This window comes from Protopterus annectens, chromosome 5.part0 (assembly GCF_019279795.1).
Source record: "Protopterus annectens isolate FY-2018-M chromosome 5.part0, PAN1.0, whole genome shotgun sequence".
Lineage (NCBI taxonomy): Eukaryota > Metazoa > Chordata > Ceratodontiformes > Protopteridae > Protopterus > Protopterus annectens.
Window position 1 is genome coordinate 1,693,384,176 of NC_056735.1, and position 19,628 is coordinate 1,693,403,803.

Here is a 19,628-nt window from a genome sequence, read left to right on the forward strand (position 1 = left end):
GATGTTGGAGTGCTAATACAGCTGCAGTCCAGGTTTCCCTCCCTCCATCCCCTCTTAGGACAGGCCTTATGACAAACACCTCCTCATACAACCTGATTGGGGTATTCTTTTATGGTGTATTTGCTTGCAAACTACTGTTTTTTGATTATTCTATATTGCATTATTGCATAAGTTTATGTTTTGCCTTCCTCCTGGGGGCACCTGACATCTGGGGCAAGAAAAACTGTAGAAGATGGCGTCGGCTGGCTCTTTTATACCCCTGCCGCACTGACGTCAGGGAGGAAGCGACGACAACCGACGCCGGACCTAGACTTTGGAATTCGGCCGACCGAGGACCCGCCTGACGGCAGGATAACCCATCTGTTATGACTGCAGCTGTATTAGCACTCGAACATCTACATTTATGGTAGGTACAAAACTGTACTTTATGGTATCCTGGTTGAGGACACAACTCAGTGTTTTGGGCCATATTATGCTGCAACTGATGGGCTTGATAGCAACTTTGACCTATGTGGTATTTACATGCCTGAGGATGTGTGTGTTATAGTGGACAGTGAAGTGTCTGTGGCTGCAGTGCCACCACGCACTCCTGAATCTTACTGATGTCCTGACTGAAATACTGTTGCAGTTCATAGATTGGTACTCTGCTACTATTGAATCTTTTGTGCATTTTAGCAACGGATGCTTTATTGATGGTATAAGGAACCCATTATAGCTGTCATGTCAAGAGTCATGCCCTCCCCCCAAGAGAAGGGGTTTTACATAATCCATTTGGAGTTATGGACAGTCTTTCTGGCCTTGAAGGCTGTGGAGACAAAGTTACTATTTATTTGGTCAGACAGACTCCATCTTTTTTGTTGTATCTGAACAATCAAGGATGGCCTAGAGTTACCCCCTTTATGCAAGCATCAGTATCAGAACAGTTCACATTGCTGTGGGAAGCAAACAAGCTGTTTAATTCTCTGTCTTATTAAGCCAGTCCATTCCCTGTTGTATGAGTTTGTAGCCCTTCTGTAGTCCTGGCCTTTTTACTTTTTGGGATAACATAGTCTAACCCCCTTTTCTACTTGGTGTAGTAGGGCAAAAGGGAGGAGAGCAGTGAACACATTTTTCCATGGCAAGTGAAATTCCTGTATGCCTTTCCTCCATTCCTTCAGAATGTTATACATCATAAAGTTCTGGAAAGAATGACCTAGACGACTTCTCATCACTCACTGGTGACCGAGAGAGACATGGTTTCAGACAGTCAGAGCTCATGGTAGTACAGGAAGATCTGGAAGTCCTAGCCAAAAATGTCCCTTAAGTGACCATTAATTTCGCTTTAGTACTTTGCTTTTGATGTACCTCCCTTGATCCCATTCCCTCCAGCCCTTGTATTTGGGGTCTCATTGGTTATTGAGGCTACCAGGAAGTATTCAACTCTGCATGCTAGAGTTCCCAAGTGGAAACATTCCTCACTTGGGGCCAAGACGTACCCTGTGCTACCACAGTTGGTTAGGTTGCAGGTGATCCTGACCTACTGCATACACTGTTTGACTTAGCTGTATAATTCTTCGCTGTTTCTGCACCCTGTGAACTTGTGTAAGTCAGAAGTGTAGCCTATCAGTAGCTAATTAATCAGTCCTTTAAAGGAGATCTACAACTCCATCCTTGTTTTAAATGTGTTTAAGTCTTTCTAATTTAAATTGTAATATAAATTCCCATCCATTTATAGAAAAGAAAGCAAACTGTAGTAATAGCTTCCATTATTATAACCATGCAGTGTACACATTTTCATTCTAGCAATTTTCATTCACTCCAGCATTACATAAATTGCTCATTCCATGCCTTCTCTTAAGTCTCACTCCTCCTGCACATTATTCTGCATGTACTGTTCCCATAAATTCAGTTTATTTCTATGTAATTTCTTCCATCCATTTTCTAAAGATAGAACCTCCAGTTCTGTTATCTCCATTACAATAATCATAACTTCTATAACAGTTTATTACTTTAGATTTTGATTTCCATTTTCTAGTAATTGCTTTATTTGGCAACCAGTTAATATGGCTAGGCATTTAAGAACATGTATGCCAGCTCAAAAGAGTTTCCATAGTTGCTACCATTTTTCCCCCAATATTTTCATCAAAGTACTCTGTAGAGAATTTTTTAAATCAACCAGCAATGTTACATTACCAAAAAACGTTCATACTCTTTCTTTCCCGTCACATCTCCAAAATTTGGTATTTACCTGAGGTAAAAATCTTCTGAAGTCCACATGTGTAAAGCTACCTATGCAGTGACTTCTTCATTGCAAAAGTCCTAAACCTTCTGGACTTTTGTAGCATACTCTGGAGTCCTACTGATTTCTTCCCATTGTTCATTTGTAAGTTGCCTTTCTTTTCTCTTTTCCCAATCTTTTCTCACCTCTTTTTATTGATTCTTATAGTTATCATGCAATATTTTATACTCCCTACTAATTTTCCCTTTTTAACCGCATCTTCTGTACTTAACTACCTTAACTAACTTAACCTGCTTCATATTTCTAACTCAGTCCTTTCACTTGTTTTCCTCCCAAATTCCATACTTCTCATCTTCTACCCGTACACTGGAATATACCCACATTATTGCTCTCTACCCTTACATTTCTGCAGCCTTCTTCCCTGCTCACAACTGACTTCTTTACACTCTGCCATTTCCACTATCACTCCTATATATTCTCATCCTGTCTAACACACTAAGACATTTGTTTGCAATTACTGTATGATATCATTGTTATATTTCCTGAGTTTACATTTGTAATTTCTGTGTACCACTTTACCATGTATTGACATTGTCTTTAATTACTTATATGTAATATTGTGCAGCTTTTCTCCTCGGGCTTCCACTGAAAATGGGTTCTTCCTAGGCCCAGTGGACTTTCCCGGTCATCAAATGCAATAAATAAAAACTTTACTAGAGCTAATCTTTCACTTGGCACGTCCCAGTCCCTTTCACTTTGCCTATATTCTGTTCTTAATCCCTGATAGGAAAGGCAGTCTCTTATCTGCTGTAACCTGCAGTCCAGATTTCTGCTTAGCCTAATCCCACTCTTGTTACCCTTCCCCTCTCAACTTATTTGCTCCCAATACCTTGGTCCCTAGGCTGATTTCCTCCAGTAAATTCCACCCCCCTCTTGCATGTTTTCTATACCCTTAGATATCCCTATGGGTAAATATCCTTTCAGTGTGTCTCTCTATGAATATAAAATTCTGCATAGGTTCATAGGTAGGTACTAGGCTATTAGCCCTAGGACCTATATAAGCCTAGCCAAAAAGGTACCCTGGCTTTCGCCACCCAAGAAAATAATTTTTCTGTGCCCCTGTCGAGCAGAGCTACAGAAGTGATCCCTGGGGTGAATTTCCTATTTCCCATCCAATCATCAAGATTTTTCTTGAAGAGTGCTAATGAGGAGCTCTGTTTCACATAGATAGGTAGTCTTTTCCAGAGTATGGGAAGTCTCTGGGACAGGAATCTATCCCTCCAGCATGTTCTGTTTATTGTGGTGACAAGGTTTAGGTCCCTAGAGTGTGTAGCTCGGAGAGATTGGGATTTCTTTAAGTGGAGCATATCCAACAGCTCTGGGTTTGACATAGCTTTGTATGTTAGGCAGAGATCACCTCAGAGTAGGCGATATGCGACAGAGTAAAGCTGCAGTTTTTTGAGACGGTCTGTGTAGGGCATCTGTTTGAGGCCAGTAATCCTCTTTGTGAGGTATTTCTGTGGCCTTTCCAGTTGTTATAGATGTCTTGTGAGGTACATACCAAAAGGGGTGTTGTACTCTATAATGGGTCTAATGAGTGTTACTATTTTCTTTAAGGACCTGCATCCAAAATCCTTCTTTCTCATAAATTCTTCCTATTTCATTATCATCCATTTCTATTTTGATTTATAATATTCTGCTTCATTTATGTAAATGAGCTGCATAACTTTCAAGTACCCCTTCAAATCAGGAAACCCTAAGCCACTTTGTTCTAGGGGAGAATCAATTCATCTCATTTAAATGTTGGCCTTTTCCCCTCAGAATAAGCTCTTTCAACTGTTTAATTGTCATCCACAACTACATCTGTGGCTGATAAAAGTATGCGTGACCTGGATATAAGGCTAAAGGGAATAAAAACATTTTTACTGCCTGTATCTTACCAACATGTCCATAACCAAGAGCTTCTGGTTTCTGAATTTTTGTATTTTTTGCATAGTCTTTTCTCTTATATCCTTAGTTGCCATAACAGAATCCCTTTTAATCCACACATCTAAATACTTCATTTGATCATGATTCCAGAAGTATGGGTATTTTAGGGCCATTTCAAGTATTGGTGCATAGTTTACAACTATAGCTTTATCTTCATATATTTTAAATCCCTAAAACACATTGAACTGTTTCAAAATGTTCCACGACACCAAAATATTTTTCTGGATTATATTAAGTTCAAGATAATTAGATCTGAAAATAAAGCCAACTTTTCTTGATTACCGTACCAGTTATATCCTTGAGTTTTGTGAGTCACTTATTTTCTTTAATGGCACTAAAATAGGTAGATACAAGCCTTCTAAGTTTCCTCAAAAGAATGTAACAGAGTGGAAAAGGGTTCTTTACCTGCCCAAATCCTTTGCTCAAACACAGCTTGTTCAGAGATAAATCCTCCTGTCTTAATTGTCTCTGACCCTTCATATATCATCCTTCTTAATACTGTTATTCCATCAGGGAACATAAATGCTACCATTGCCCTACTCATAAAATCCCAGCTGACTCTATAAAAAGTTTTCTTTGCACTGCACTTTCCCGTGGGTCATTGTTTTGTTAATGTTAATGTTTGCTGTACCTCCACAAAGCCACAGTGATCCATATGTATCAATTTTGGTAATAATTTTTGCTGTTTGTCAGCTAATACAACATTTCATAAAATTTTCAAAATACATCTAATATCCCTATAAGAGCTCTGGTTTTTTTTTTTTTTTGTCATAGGCTCCCTAGGTGTGGCTACAACTCTGCTTTCTATTGCCTAAAGTTGTTGTGCTAAAACATTTTGCATTCTAAAGTTTAAAATATTTTCTTAAAAACAGCTTCTTTATGTGCAAGAGAGAAAAAATAAAATTCTTCCCCTTCATGGTATCTGTGCTTCATGATTGACAAGTTGTTCATCTGCGGATCAAACCCCCTGAATTTGGCAGAAGTGAAGATTGTTTCTTGAAGTGCTGTTTCTAGTAACCATCACCTCTATTGTTTCTTGTCATTCACAAGGTTTGGGTGTCCCTTAGAACTAAGTCATGGTTCCTCTTGAAGTGGTTTCTGAATATTTCTGAAACAGTTCATTCATGTCTCTGTTTTTTTAGGCCGATAGAACCAGTGATATAAACTACCATGTCAGATTGTACTTGAAAGGGTGCATGAACTAAACTACCTTGTCAGATGGCACTTGAAAGGGTGCATGAACTAAACTACCATGTCAGATTGCACTTGAAAGGGTGTATGAACTAAACTATCATGTCATATTGCACTTGAAAGGGTGCATGAACTTATGAAGACTAAGCAGCTGCTTGTGCTGTTTGTTTCAGTCCAAAGAAGGAAAGGCTTTCAGTTGCTAGACAAACCCTGTCCAAATGGACTATCAACTGAACACCTGCTGAATATTGAAATCAAAACACTCTCCACTAGGGGAATGTTGGTCTGCAGTGGTTGTTTAAGGCTGACTTGTTTTGCAGACATCTGCACCAAACTTCCCAGGTAAGTTTTGTGGTATTTCCCTACACCAGCCACAGTTTTCTGGGTTTGAGGTTTATCACTTATGACATCTGTAAGATCTTAGCCGTGATCGATGTTGAAATCTCAAGTTCATGGTGTTGACATTAACTGATCTGTGCCCTCAGTTTAGGGTTGTAATTTTTGATAGGTTCTCCATGATATTCCTGCTGTCATTCTTTTGAGGAAACTTAGAAGGCTTGTATCCACTTACACCTCGACTTACCTATCTTGCAGAAAGGGTTGGATTTTAGAGTCGTTTACTATACAGTTCCACTGAAACTTGCACTGTAACTTTTTCATAAAATGTCAAGAGTATTAGAAGTTTGCCTTTAACCCTCTGAATATTAACACAGAAGCTGGAAATAAAATTTATACCAGTGTATTTTTTTTAGTATGACTAGTATCAGTAGTACTGTTCTAGCTTATGCAAGGCATTCTACCTTACTTGCTGTTTTGTCTGCAGGTGGGAGTCAGTTATATTTTAGGTTTTATGCAGATAACATAAGCTGTCATCCTCCTTTCATGTTCTGACTGGAAGTAGAATTTATTTGTAAATCTTGTACCGGTCGATGTAGGACCTTCCACTCTTTTCCTGCTCAGACTTCTGGTAGAACTTGTCTGTCACTGTACATGCTGTCACCTTATATAACACATTTCACCGTCTGTTTGTGTTCTAACTGGAGATGAACTTTGATTGTGTATCAGCTTATATATAATTTCAGAGGAATTTATCTTCCTTTTTATTCAAGGGCTCTTGCCTTCCCTCCTCTACTGAAGAAAGGAGGAACTCCCATATGGATCTATGAGTGCATCAAATAGATTTTTTTGTTTGTTTTGCATTTTTACCCCTGTTGACCATCGATCCCAGCCAATCAGGAACTTTGATATGAATATGCTTATCTGAATCTGCATGCATTTTTAACACTATTTGATCACACACTGCCTGCTGACCTCCACTTGTGCTGACCTCTCCATCATAGCTCAAAAGTGGTATAGCTCTCATGCAAGCATATATTTACATGCAAACCCTATTTGGCAAGTTTTATTTATCAAGGCATAATATCCATTTGTCTTTTCTCAGTATATTCTGGTGCAGATAAATGTGTACACTATACTTTCCTGGACACACTTTTGCTAATTAGTATGTAAACACTAATATACTGACCTTTGATGTTTTTGTACTTGGCATCAACTCATGAGCACAGAAGATTGATGATGGTAAATATGTCAGATTCAGCTGTAATTTTCATCTTGTACATTCTTTCAAGGTGTCCTATAGACATGTTATGGCCCCTTACTCCGCAATTGTTGCGCCCATTCCCCATTCTTTTACAGGTAGTTAATCATGAGCTAATTTTACATTGCACTGCAGCAATATTTGTTGACACTAATTGCTAAATTATTTTAGCATCATCAGTTGATGAAATGACCACATTCCCACGTCTTTCTGCTCATAAGAGATTAGGCTGTCTGCCTACAGACTGTCGCTTTTCCTGCCGTGTGCTAGATTTGACAGTAGTATCTGAAGCTTTAGTTTTTACCTTTTCTAGGCCTGTTTGCCAGAGCCATTGTGATGCCCGTGCACTGGCCCAGTAATCAAGGAGCCTCAATCCTCACACTAGCACCAGTGAGGGGCATCCACATTGGGAGGATAACAAGTACATACACAGTAAAGTACAATTTTACTTAAGAGCATACAGAGATCACAGTCAGTCTGGGGCTTGTTTCTCCCTTTCTCTCCAGATCCTCAATAAGACTCCCCACAGGCACGGCTATAGGGTTCAGATCTCAGCCAAGTGGTCAAGCCAAAACCTCCAGCACCCTCTCTGTCCAACCAGTGCTTCGTGTCCCTGCCCAAGTAACTGACACACACACACTTTGAAATTTGAGTTTTATACAAACACACAGACACTCCTGGGGAAGGCTGGCACAGGTTCACTAGCTATACCCCCTTCTGCCCAGACTATACAGTAGTACTGACTGCCACCGACTACTACTATTAGCTACTATAAAGGCCCTTACCAAAGGGTGTCCAATTCTACTGTGCAATGTTGTTATTATCCAATTGGTAAGTGTGACTGAGACTTGAAGGCTGTTTATGAGTGGCCTATACAGTATCACTAAATACATGCAACTATTCTAAGAGCTTAAATTATTTCTATACAAAACAGCCACAGTTAAAAGGTTTAAAAATATGTAATAATAAATAATAAAAACACAAGATAATACTCATTAATTCAAGATTGAATGTAGGACAGTCTGACATAAATATAGAAAACAGCTAGACTAATCATGCTATTTCTATCTATCTCCAACAGAAATACTAAGATCTAAGGTCCTACTTATAGAGCAAAGCAAAGTACTGGTGAGCTGATGTGTTCAGGTTCAGACACAAATACAAAATGCCATTCTTATTTTCTGAGACTGCCCGTAAATTGATAATAGATGTAACTGCTAAGTCATTTCAGATTACATAATTCTTGACACTTCTGCTTAAGTTTCCCAGGCTCACAAAACTTATAATTTAACATTTCTTTGTAATCTGCACCTGCCAGGAAGCCACAGCAATAAAATACACTTTACATGCGAAACCTAGTAATTATCTCTGTCTTAGGACAATAGAAAGAATTTCCTGGACCAGACATCCTGTCTCCGAGCTTGAGATCACACACAGTCATAAAATGCTTTACTTATCGGCTTTCTTCCAGCAGGATGCACTGTGGTTACATTTTTGAAGCTTAGCACATAACACAGTTTTCTTACATTTCTGAAACCAGCCTTTGGATCATATTAATAGTTAAAATGACATAGAATTATTTACAAAATTCTATCTGGCTGGGCAGGCAGCCCCTCAGTTTTTCACAGCCATGACTATATTTACACTGTTTCTGCGTGTTTATGGAGGACCTGGGGCATGGACTGCACATTACACCTTCAACTAGGCATAATCTGCAGTTGATGCACACTTTACAGTGAAACTTACATACTCATCATGATGATAGTCTGTTCTTCCTTCCCAGAATTCTCTCAATGTAGTTATTTCCTAGGACTTCTCAAAAGGGCATCCTGGGAAGCTGTTGTGCTGTCTGTTACACAGAAGTCTTACACACTCTTTTAATGTGGATCTTGTGTCTGAGTGATGCCTTCTTTCCGTTCTGCCATTGCTAGAGAAGAAGTTTGTAGAGAAGCTACCTACAATGGCTACATTTGTGACTTTGTCCTGAAGGTGATGAAGATGGAACTCCCAGTCTGTGATAACATAAGTTACATATTTATTATTACAGTAGATCTTGTATTGGCAGTTCCAACTTCTTCACCATACCTTTCCTTCTTCCATCCCCATATGTTATCCTGGTGGGCCAGGGCATTCTGTCTCATTCAGCTTCATTCATGTTATATCCTTCTTTTTCTTGCTGTATCTTTGTGTGGGCTTGCAGAGATCTGGAGAAGGATCCTTAGCTGAACAGCATTATGGGTATAATTGAGAGGACCAGGCAGCATGGAAAAGCTTAAGATGTCAAGCTAAAGCCAGCTGGCCTTAAACCTGAAGGTGATGAAAATCATTATGGGAGAGTGCATAACTTTATCTCTGTTCCTCATAGGAAATCATTGCTGATGCAGTTTCTGTTATCCACTAGCTGTATTTGAAACAATTTCAGCTTTTCTCTTTTCTCCACACTTGTGTGACTATAGACTAAGTTTATAAAATAAGGGGTCATAGAGGGGCAAAGCTGTCCATATGGTTGGTGCATGGGATGAGAGGTGTGAACACTTAGTTTCATCCACTTGAAACTGGGATAAGCTTTTATTATCTTCTTAATGCTTCAAGAATTCTTTTTTTTTAGTATAGGTAGGAGAAGCAGTATAGTCAGCACTGGACAATCATGATACATAGGGTATAGGCATTGATCATGTACCCAGACATATGTGGCCTTTTAAAGAAAGATGCTGAATGGTTATTAGTGGAAAGGATAAATCTGAAAAAAAATGATTTGATGCATGCTAATCTAAACAAGACCAGGAATTTTTTTTATTCATAACAGTTTAGCATTAATACCTATTACTGTTTGTTAGGGGGCACGATGGAAAGCATTTTTAGGTTGATATTGCACTGTCAGCTGCTAACAGGAAATTAAAGCAATAAGTCACAGCCTACCAATGATCTAATTCTGTTTGTTTTCTGTGGTGCGAGAGATGTAAATAGACAACTTCCTTAGAGGCAAAAATCTCACATACAAACAGGGTTGTCAGATTACCCACAGTATACCACTCACACACACTGCTTAGCACATACATAGATTTGTCTTATACTGAGGCTGTTAAAAGAAACCTTCCCAAATCTCAAAGAGCTGTAAAGCTACCTAACAGCAACACTGCTCCTCAGCAATCACTAAAACATACACCCAAAAGCAACACCAAAGCCACATCCAGTGGTCCCATACGAGCAAAGCACATATAGCACACATTTGCTTTACCTAAAACTCTCTTGCTATTGGGGATTCCATTGTGCAATATGCAGATGCCCCACTCACCAGGTTAGACAAGGAGAAGATGATGGTTAGTTGCCTATCTGGTTCCAAGATCTGTAATGTCACACACGCACTCAAGTCACTGCACCCCAGGTACCAATGTGATTCTATTATAGTCCATGTGGGTGTAAATGAACTTAGACACACCTCACTGGACTACGTGAAAAGAGATATAATGGGTCTCTCTGAATATATGTCACAAATAGGTACTAGTCTTGCATTGAGCAGCGTTCTACCTTCACTAAGGTTAACGCCACAGTGTGAGCATAAAATAATTGATTTTAATCATTGGCTCAGTTTCTGGTGTCCATTATCTGTCAGCTTGAGAGTACATGGTCAACAAACCACATTGCTTTGTCAAGGGTAGGCTGCACCTCTCCCTATTATACTTTTGGATATTGGCTGAAACTTTATCCACCCCCTTAGAGGCTATTTTAGGAAATGCCCAAAAGAGGAAACTACCAGCATAGTGAAAAAGTCTCCAAGCAACCTTAAGGTGTTACTGCTCAGTGCTAAGAGCCTTGACAAAAAGCTCTACACCTTTCAAGCCCTCCTCATTCTGGACAATGTAGACATCTGTGCCGTGACCGAGACTTGGTTTAAAGACATAGTACTCTGATAGTGAAAGGCTGCATAGACTTTCACACATTTAGACCAACAACATCACAGACTGTGGCCAAAGGTGGAGGTGTCTCAATCTACATTAGCAACAAACCTACCGCTGGGTTGGTTAAACATTAAGATACCATAGAGCTTGTCATTGTGCAAGTCACCATAGAGAAGGTCCTTCACCATAACATGAATAGCTACAGGTCGCCATTTATGCCCTCAGAGTCTCACGACTCTTACTTAAACCTTCTTGAGGTGTTCACCTTCCAGCCAAGCACCTTATTCATGGGTGACTTTAACTACCCCTCTGTAGACTTGAAAACTTGCTCTGCTTCAAACTCAAAGGTACAACACTTCCCAGACTCTATTAACACAAAAACACTGAAACAGATAGTGTACACACCAACCAGAGGATCAAACATACCAGATCTGGTACACACCAACAATGGAGAGGCTTTACCCCTCCGTCTGTGTCATTTCCTCACTAGTGAGTTCCGATCACAAAGTTGTCTCCTTTGATGTAAAAATCAACCTGGAAAACACAGCTAAACCAGTAATAGTTAGGAACTATTGTAAGGCAAACTACATCTTAGTAAGTGATAGTTTGTCAAAATTCAAGGCTCCCCCTTGCCTTGAGAGCGCAGCTACCTAGGCAGAATTATTCACAGAGTCTGTATACAAACATATGATTGGCTGCATAGAGGCTACTGTACCTACTAGAAGTAAACCCAAAACAAGCATTAACAGCAAACCCTAGTGGTGGAATCCTCACCCAAAGGGGGTATATAATAAAACAAGAAAACTCATGGCCAGAATCCAGAAGAGCAACTCCCTTAAAGACAAGTGGTCTCTTATTACTACTTAACAAGAAACTAAGAAGATTAATCAAGATCAACAAGGCCAACTACAAGGTCAGGATAGCCTCGCAGGCTAAGGACAATCACAAGGCATTCTTCAGCTATGTCCAGAACCTTAAAGGTATCACACAGCTGTGTACTGAACTGGTGATGAACGGTGTCACCTTCACCGATCAGGTTGACATAAATCAACTATCTGATAAATTCAGCTCAAATTTCACCCACCACTCCTCCCCAGCTCTACCAGGTAAAATCCCCTCCAACATATTACCCCCAACCATTGTCATGGACAACATGCTGGTAGCATTCACTAAAGCCAGGAATTCTACCTCTATAGCTCCCAACAACATCATCCCCAGTTGCCTCCTGAACAGTGTAAACTGAGACCTATGAAGACCACTTGAGGCACTCCTCAACTGCATTCTTGAAACAGACTGTCTTCCAAGTGAAGGGAGGACAGCAACAGTCATTCCTCTGTACAAGCATGGACCATCAGCTGACCCAGGGAACTACAGACCAATCAGCCTAACAAGCCTAATATGCAAAGCCATAGAACGAATTATCATAGAAATGATAAAGAAGGACATTGGCAATCTACAGACACCTGGACGCATCCCAATTTGGCTTTAAAGGAAGGTCATGCCTTCTTAAGTTGGTAGACTTCATTGAGAGGATCACCAAGGCAATGGGCAAGGTTAAAACAGTGCAAAGTGTGTAATTTGACCTAGCCAAGGCACTCAGTACAATATGCCACTCAGACATTGTTGACAAGTTTTCTGATTCAGACTTAAATCTGTACATAACTCACTGGATTGCAGGCTGGCTCCCAGACAAAACCCAAGAAGTCAGGATTGGTGAGACCACCTCCACCATCCGAGTACCCCAGGGCTCAGTGCTGAGCCCACTCCTGTTTGGCATCTACTTCTCTGAGGTCAAAGCTAATGTTCAAGACCTCTGACTCACCAAGTTTGGAGATGACTGTAAACTGTGAGTTATTATAGATTCCCCTCAAGACACCAGCTTCTTGCAAGAGGATTTAGCACAAATGATTGGTGCCAAAACTATGGCCTACAACTCATTGACAAAAAATGTATCATAATGCCCTGTGGTAAACTCTCAACCCAAGTTAAGTACTCCATTGATAAAAATACCCCTAAGAGGTGACCCAGTAATAAGGGATCTGGGAACGTATGTAGACAGCAGTCTGGCCTTTGACCAACATATAACTAAGATAGTAAAAGATCATTCTTTGTCACCCAGCTTATAGGTAAGGATATGATACACAGGTCCAAGGATATTATAGTACCACTCTACTTGGCCCTTATCAGACTTTATCATTGAATCCAGTGTCCCCTTTGCTATGTATCTAGCAAGACACTTGCAACAGTTGGAATGCCCACAAAGGTTTCTCACCAGGAGAATTCAGGGTATGAATACCCTGTCCTTCAGTAATCGCCTTAAGATTGTGCCTCTGTATTCATTCTCCTACAGGCTGCTGAGAGGGGATTGTTGTCTGTTACAGACCATCCTCAGACCCAGCACTGATGGATCTGTTGCACATGTGCAAAACAAATGGCACCAGAAACATTAGATACAAGGAGCTAAACTTTGCTTATGACATAAACAGAACATGCTGGATAGACAGAGATGTGTCCTAAAGGATTCCTGCGCAATGGAATAGTCTCCCCATCCATGTAAATCAGAGTTCATCCCTGACTCTGTTCAAACACATACTTGAGTAGTTGTTTAGGAAATTGTAAGTTTACCCCCAGGCTGGTCCCATGCCCCTTATGGACCATCAGTAAGGAAATATTATCCTAACACCCCCACCTACAAATCCTTAGTTACCTCCCTACTAGCATGCTGCCCCCCCACACACACACACACACACACTTGTTTACAGAGTATGATGTCGTGGTTTAGCACACATTTTCTACATTCCATTTTCTTAAAGCAGTGTCATAATCCAGAATATCATTTACATGGACCTTTCAATATGCTATTTCTTTTATTAGGCAGAGGGAATGCTCAGTTTTTATCATGTATTGGCTGTTTTTAACTTCATTTTGTGCCATGTCTCTGTTGCTAGACAGAATTTAGTCAAAGCATTTTTTTTTTTTACTTTCTTCTGTAGGACATCGCTCAGTGGCTCCACTGCTGAAACCTATTAGTTCTGAACACTCCTTGGCTAGGTTGGCCCACTCATTCCTGCCTGGGAGCCCTAATTAGCTTTCCATTCCCTGGTGAGAGTCTAGTGGTAAAGAGCAGATCAGCTTGCTGATCCTGGGCATGGCTTGACCACTTCTCACTGAGAGCCGCCTCCTCACCCTTGGTGCCTCTGCTTAGTCTGCCATTGCACTCTGAAGTGAAGGATGCCTCTGCATGGTGTATTCCTCTTTACTTACTGATGCTAATCATCATGACTGTACAGACTCAAATGGCTTGGTCTCCACTGGGTAACGAATTGTGCTTCTGCAAGGTGTTGCCGTATGTGGCAAGTCAAGCCACCTCCTTGCCCCTGGGATGGACGCGTCAGCAAAAGCCACATGCTTCTATCCAACCTGGCAAGCGCCTACAGGTGCATGAGTTGCTGATCAAACTCTGGTCACTTTTGTCATAGTCGAGGCTTTATTCTTGTATGTCACAGAGCAGTCTCAGTTCAGAATATGTTTTACTTAGCAGAAATCCTTTATCAGCATTGAGATGCATTCTTTAAATGTCCTTGGTATATCAGAAGAAAGTGTTCTTGCACAGCGTATTCATTTACATATCCAGGGATTGTACCCAACTGCAGTTCACCACTTTCAGTTTATTATATAAATGTTATATATATAATCTATATGAAGTCCATTGAAAGAGACAGGACCCCATCAACTGAACACTTGAAGGAGAGTGCTGTCATAAGTCATCTGTAAAAGTAAGAATGTATATTTTTCTTCACTCTTTGCAAAACTGTAATATTGTTTATGACTCTGACTCCCAGGTAAATAACAGTATGCTAATATTTCTTTTCTTTTTTTTTTCTAGTTTTTCTTGTCACTTTATGGACATAAACTTCCAGTGCTATGCATGGACATATCATATGTGAGTACCGATTAACTGGTGTAAAATTTTGCTGGTCATTAAGTTAATTTTTTCTGAACTTCCATGAAGGAAAACAAAAGATTCAGAATTAGACTGTCAAGATATGAAACAGTTTTAACCCGTCACAAAGTGCTTTGGGATTTGAGTCTAACAAAGTATGTAGAATAGTTTTAATGTAGTGTTGGAGTTGAAAGTTTATTTTATTTATTTTTTTACATTATGTTCATTATTCCTTGTAAGTACCACCTTTGTACATGTGAGGTAGTGTATTTTTGTGTCTGTATATTTGTGTATGTAGTTTATGTACGAGTCCTGGACGGAAATAAGATGGCTTTTTGATCAGAACTGTAAAGTGCAGTCACTAAAGTTTGATCTTTGTGAAACATATGCTTGTGTGTCTTGTTGACTTACAAATTCTCACTATAAAATAACCAAACAGCCCACAGTGTTTTTTTATTTTAAGTTTTATGAGCAGTAAATAGTGCAGTTCCAGTTGTGATTCCTGGTCTGAAACCATGGTGTGTATTTGATAGTAGATTATTTTGTAGAAGATGTTATTATTATTATTTTGTAGAAGAAATTATTTCCGAATGCATTTTTCAGTATTTTTGATAAAGGCAATAGTACAACTGTAGGTCAGAAGTTTGTTCCTAATTTTGTGTATGCTTGTAAGGTATGGTTGTTGCCATAGTGTTGGGACATACTATTTTGTTACTGGAATAGTAAGGGGGTAGTGCTATTTCGTCATGTATTCTCCTGTTAGATTATCTAATATGACAACAGTTGATTTAATTTGTTTGAACAGTTTCTTGATTTGGTGAACAGGAGTAGTTTGCAGGGTGAAGTTGCCATATTTATCTGGATTAAAATCCTAGTTTGTTGACTTTGTGTGATTTGATTGGTTTGATATTGATTCTGTGAAGAGGTTGTTTATTGAGCATGCTGTAATGTAGTTATTGTTTGGGAGTGAGTTTGGTTTAATTTTTTTGCCTGGCTGTATTACTTTTTATGTTGTTCCATACTTGTTTTGGATTATGTGAGTTTTTACTTTGCAGATTAGTGAAATTTAAATTTTAAATCTGTGTTTGTTAATAAAGTAAGGTGTGGAAACCTACTCGACCTCCAGGGTGTTAAGTCTTTCATCTTTTGGTTTTGAAATTTATTTTTCTTTTCTTTTGTACTTGCCTGTTTTTTACATTTCTGACAGTTTTGTAGGATTGTAACTGTGTGGTTTTTCCAGGCATTGTCTCTTAAAGTCATTGCTGTGCCTCGTGATCGTCAGGATGCTACTTTGCACCAACTTTTTTTCTGCAAACAGTTGCTAAGGAATTTAGAATGTCTATGAAGATGCTGCTGAAATACTTGACTTGCGTTATCTAAGGGTATTTAAGAGGACTTGTTACAATGGTGGAATATGGATTTGAATAATGAGTCTTGGTAGTTTGCCTTTGATTTGTACATAATTATAATTGATAGCTTGTGGTGGTTTGATTACGTATTTGGTGACACGAAGTACAAAAATAAATGTAGCATAAGTTTGATTAGATGTGGTCTTCAGATTGCTGTTATTTTCAGAGGCCTTCTGCAATGCTGTACACTTCTTTTGTTTCCTATGGATCTTCAAAAACTCAAGATCGTTGGTCATAGAAATGCAACCTTCCCAGCCACCTTTTTTTAAACATCTTTATTAAATAACATGATATTACAAGAAAACAAGCCTTACTAACATTTCTTTTGATGTTGTCATACAGTATACATTTAACAATTTTCATTCGCTCCAACATGATATAAAACTCTCCATTCCTTCCTTCCTTTAAATTTCCCTTTTCCTGAGCACTAATCTGCATGTATTGCTCCTCCAAATTCCATTTATGTCTATGCAATTTGTTCATTCCCTTTTCTAAAGCTCCTACTTCCAATTCTTGTACTTCCTTTACAATATTCAGTGCTTCAGTTACAGTTGCATTGGGTTTTAATTTCCATTTTCTTGCTTTTTTGTTACAGTTGGTTTAGGTTTTAATTTCCATTTGTTTGCTTTTTTTTTGGTAGCCAAATGCATTAAACGTAATAAGGCCTTACTGTCTGTGCCTTGACAGTTCAGATCCTGTATCCCAACTCAGAAGAATCATTTCCTTAGTTTCAACCATTTGATCCCCCATCATTTATTACATTGTGTTCTGTATGGAATTTTTAAAAACCACTAAGGCATTGCATTCCAAAAAACGTTCCCAGTTACCACTCCCTTTCCCATCACATCTCCAGCATTTGCTTATCTCCTGATAAAAGAAGCCCTGAAATCTGCTTGAGGTATAAACATACCTTTGCAAAAACTTCCAAGCGAAATCCTAAACCTTCTAAATGTTTTTGCATGCTTGGGAGCTGTACAGTTGTCCTCCCATTGTTCCTTTGTGTAGTACCTTTCCATTCGCTTTCCACTCTTTTAATCTCCTCTGATTGATTCTTTTTATCATGCAGTATTTTATATGCTCTACTAATTGTCCCTCTTTAACAGCAACTTCTTTTGTAGGCTTAGCTAAAACACTACAAGAGCTGAGCTTTCATTTACAAATCATCTGTCCCTTTCTTTTTGTCTGTACTCTTATCAGTCCCTGGTAAGCAATGTAGTTCTCAAAATCTTGGCTGCTTTGTTAATTTTCTCAAGTAAATTCTACTCCCCTCTTGCCTAATTTCTTTACCCCTACTTGCAGTCATCCCTGTTGGTAAAATGTCCTTTCTCCATTCCCATGTTGGATTATCTCTTAAACTCTAAGTAGCAAAGTGTTTTAATATTCTGTATGGTTGTTGTCCTCCTTAAAGGCTTGCATCCAAAGTCGTATTCACTCATTACTTCTTAACCCCCCCCAACACACACACACACACACACACACACACACACACACACACACACACACACACACACACACACACACACACACACCCCTCTTTCATCATCATCCCTATCCACTTTGGCTTTTAACCTTCTGCTTGTGTAATGTGTATGAGCCGTAAATGCCTAGCTCTAAAATATACCTTCACATCGGGTAGTCCTAAACCTTCAACTCTTTATTATTGTCCATGACACCTGCTTTGGTTGATAAAAATATTCCTGACCTGTATTTAAAACTAAAGAGATTAAAACATTTTCACTGCTTGTATCTTACTTTCCAGGAATATTTTTATCAACCAAAGGAGGTGTCATGGGCAATAATTAATAAAGATTTGAATGTTTAGGATTAACTTCAATAACCTTTGCACCACTCTGTCCACATCTTCATTGGGGAGACTCCTGGTCGACCAGGAGGAGAGGGTGCGAATCGCTAAGGGACATCTTCCCACATTGCTCATGCTTTTTGAAGCAAAAAGGCTTCCTTTCTTTTTGTGACATGCTTAGAAAAGAAAGGGGCATACTCACAACCACTGAATAAACCAGGACAGGATAGAACGGGACAGCAAGAATGGATAAAGAAATAACGTCCGCTAAGTAAAACAGGCATTAGTTAGACAGGAATAAAGGGGTGAAATGTCCTCTTAACTAAAACGGACATTGGTTAGATGCCCTGTAATTTAAATGGATGCCAACCATGGAGAGAAAGAGATAAAAGTGGTATAAACAGGCCTATCACTCAGAGTAAGGGGAAAGATATAAAGGCTGTTTAAAGGGACAAAGCTATTAAGAGAAAATAGTTAAGAAATCTAAAATGAAAACACTTAGCCCAAAGCTTGCTGGTAGAACCTTCTTGTTCGCAGCGTGGCAAACAGGATCTGAGGAAGCTAGAGGGGTGCATTATGGATAAAGAGGGATGTCCATGAACTTTGCCGAAGACTTCAAGGTTTTCGAATGGCCAAAATGGATCCAATGGATTGGATCTGATCCCATCAGTGCGAATAAAAAATTAGATGAACAACACACATGGAATTTTATAGTAAGTATAGAACGTCTTTATAAAAAAACCTTGCTAGGGAAAGCCAGGTACTTTAAAGGTTTTGTTTGAACTCCTTAAGTTTGCAGCTTTGACTTAGATGATGCATGTCCCTTCCTTTTGAAGATAAGCTTTCTTCCTAGTATCAGTCCTCATAGAGAAGAGCAAGAAACATTGGATGTCTTCAGATGCTACTCAAAGCATCTTAAAATGAAGAAAGCCAGAAAAGTATGATTAAGGAGGATGTGGGCTGAGCATCCAAAGCCGTGTTGACTTAAGTGGACTGCAGAGGCCAGAGTTAGCTGCTACCTCTGAAACATTTTGTGTTCCCTAGATTTTCCCTACACTTTTGATTTCCTTTTGTGATAACTGATGTGCAAAGTGGCATTGTATTTTCAGGGCAAACCAATCTGCAAGTTTCAGAGTTAACTTCTAAAATAAATGTTACAGTGCCACAGCTGGACACTTGGCTCCCTGGTGCCCACAATGGTTATTGGCTTAACCCCAGTGACCCAGAGGTAGACTTCTGTCCCTTTTCTCTGTTAGCTACCAACATCCTGTAGATTTTTTTTAGATGTCTATGAAGATGCATGTCATTGTAGGGCATGCTTCATATATGGTCTGTTTTTGCAGACAGGCGCTGTGGCCCACAGTTGTCTTGGTCTCAGACATTAGAGATGCGGATGCCCACCATACAGCTGTCTGGGATGCTTCCACTGTTGTATGACTGCAGGAACTTCACAGAAGAATACTTTGCAGTGCTGTGAAGAAATGTCTCTACTGTGGTTGTGATTCGTGTCCTTTCTATTTCAAAGGTTTATTGTCAGAAAGCAAAAAAGGCCCCCTGCCCCCGAGGAATCTTTGAATTCAG

General features: G+C 39.4%; 1 protein-coding gene across 1 annotated transcript in view; it reads left to right on the top strand.

Moving 5' to 3' along the window:
• Positions 1-19,628, top strand: part of WDR3 (WD repeat domain 3) — a gene marked incomplete at its 5' end in the record, with an annotated part of 1,037,507 nt that overhangs the window by 534,005 nt on the left and 483,874 nt on the right. The window contains 1 exon segment of the mRNA XM_044071482.1: positions 14,781-14,837. Within this exon segment, the coding sequence (XP_043927417.1) occupies positions 14,781-14,837 (57 nt within the window).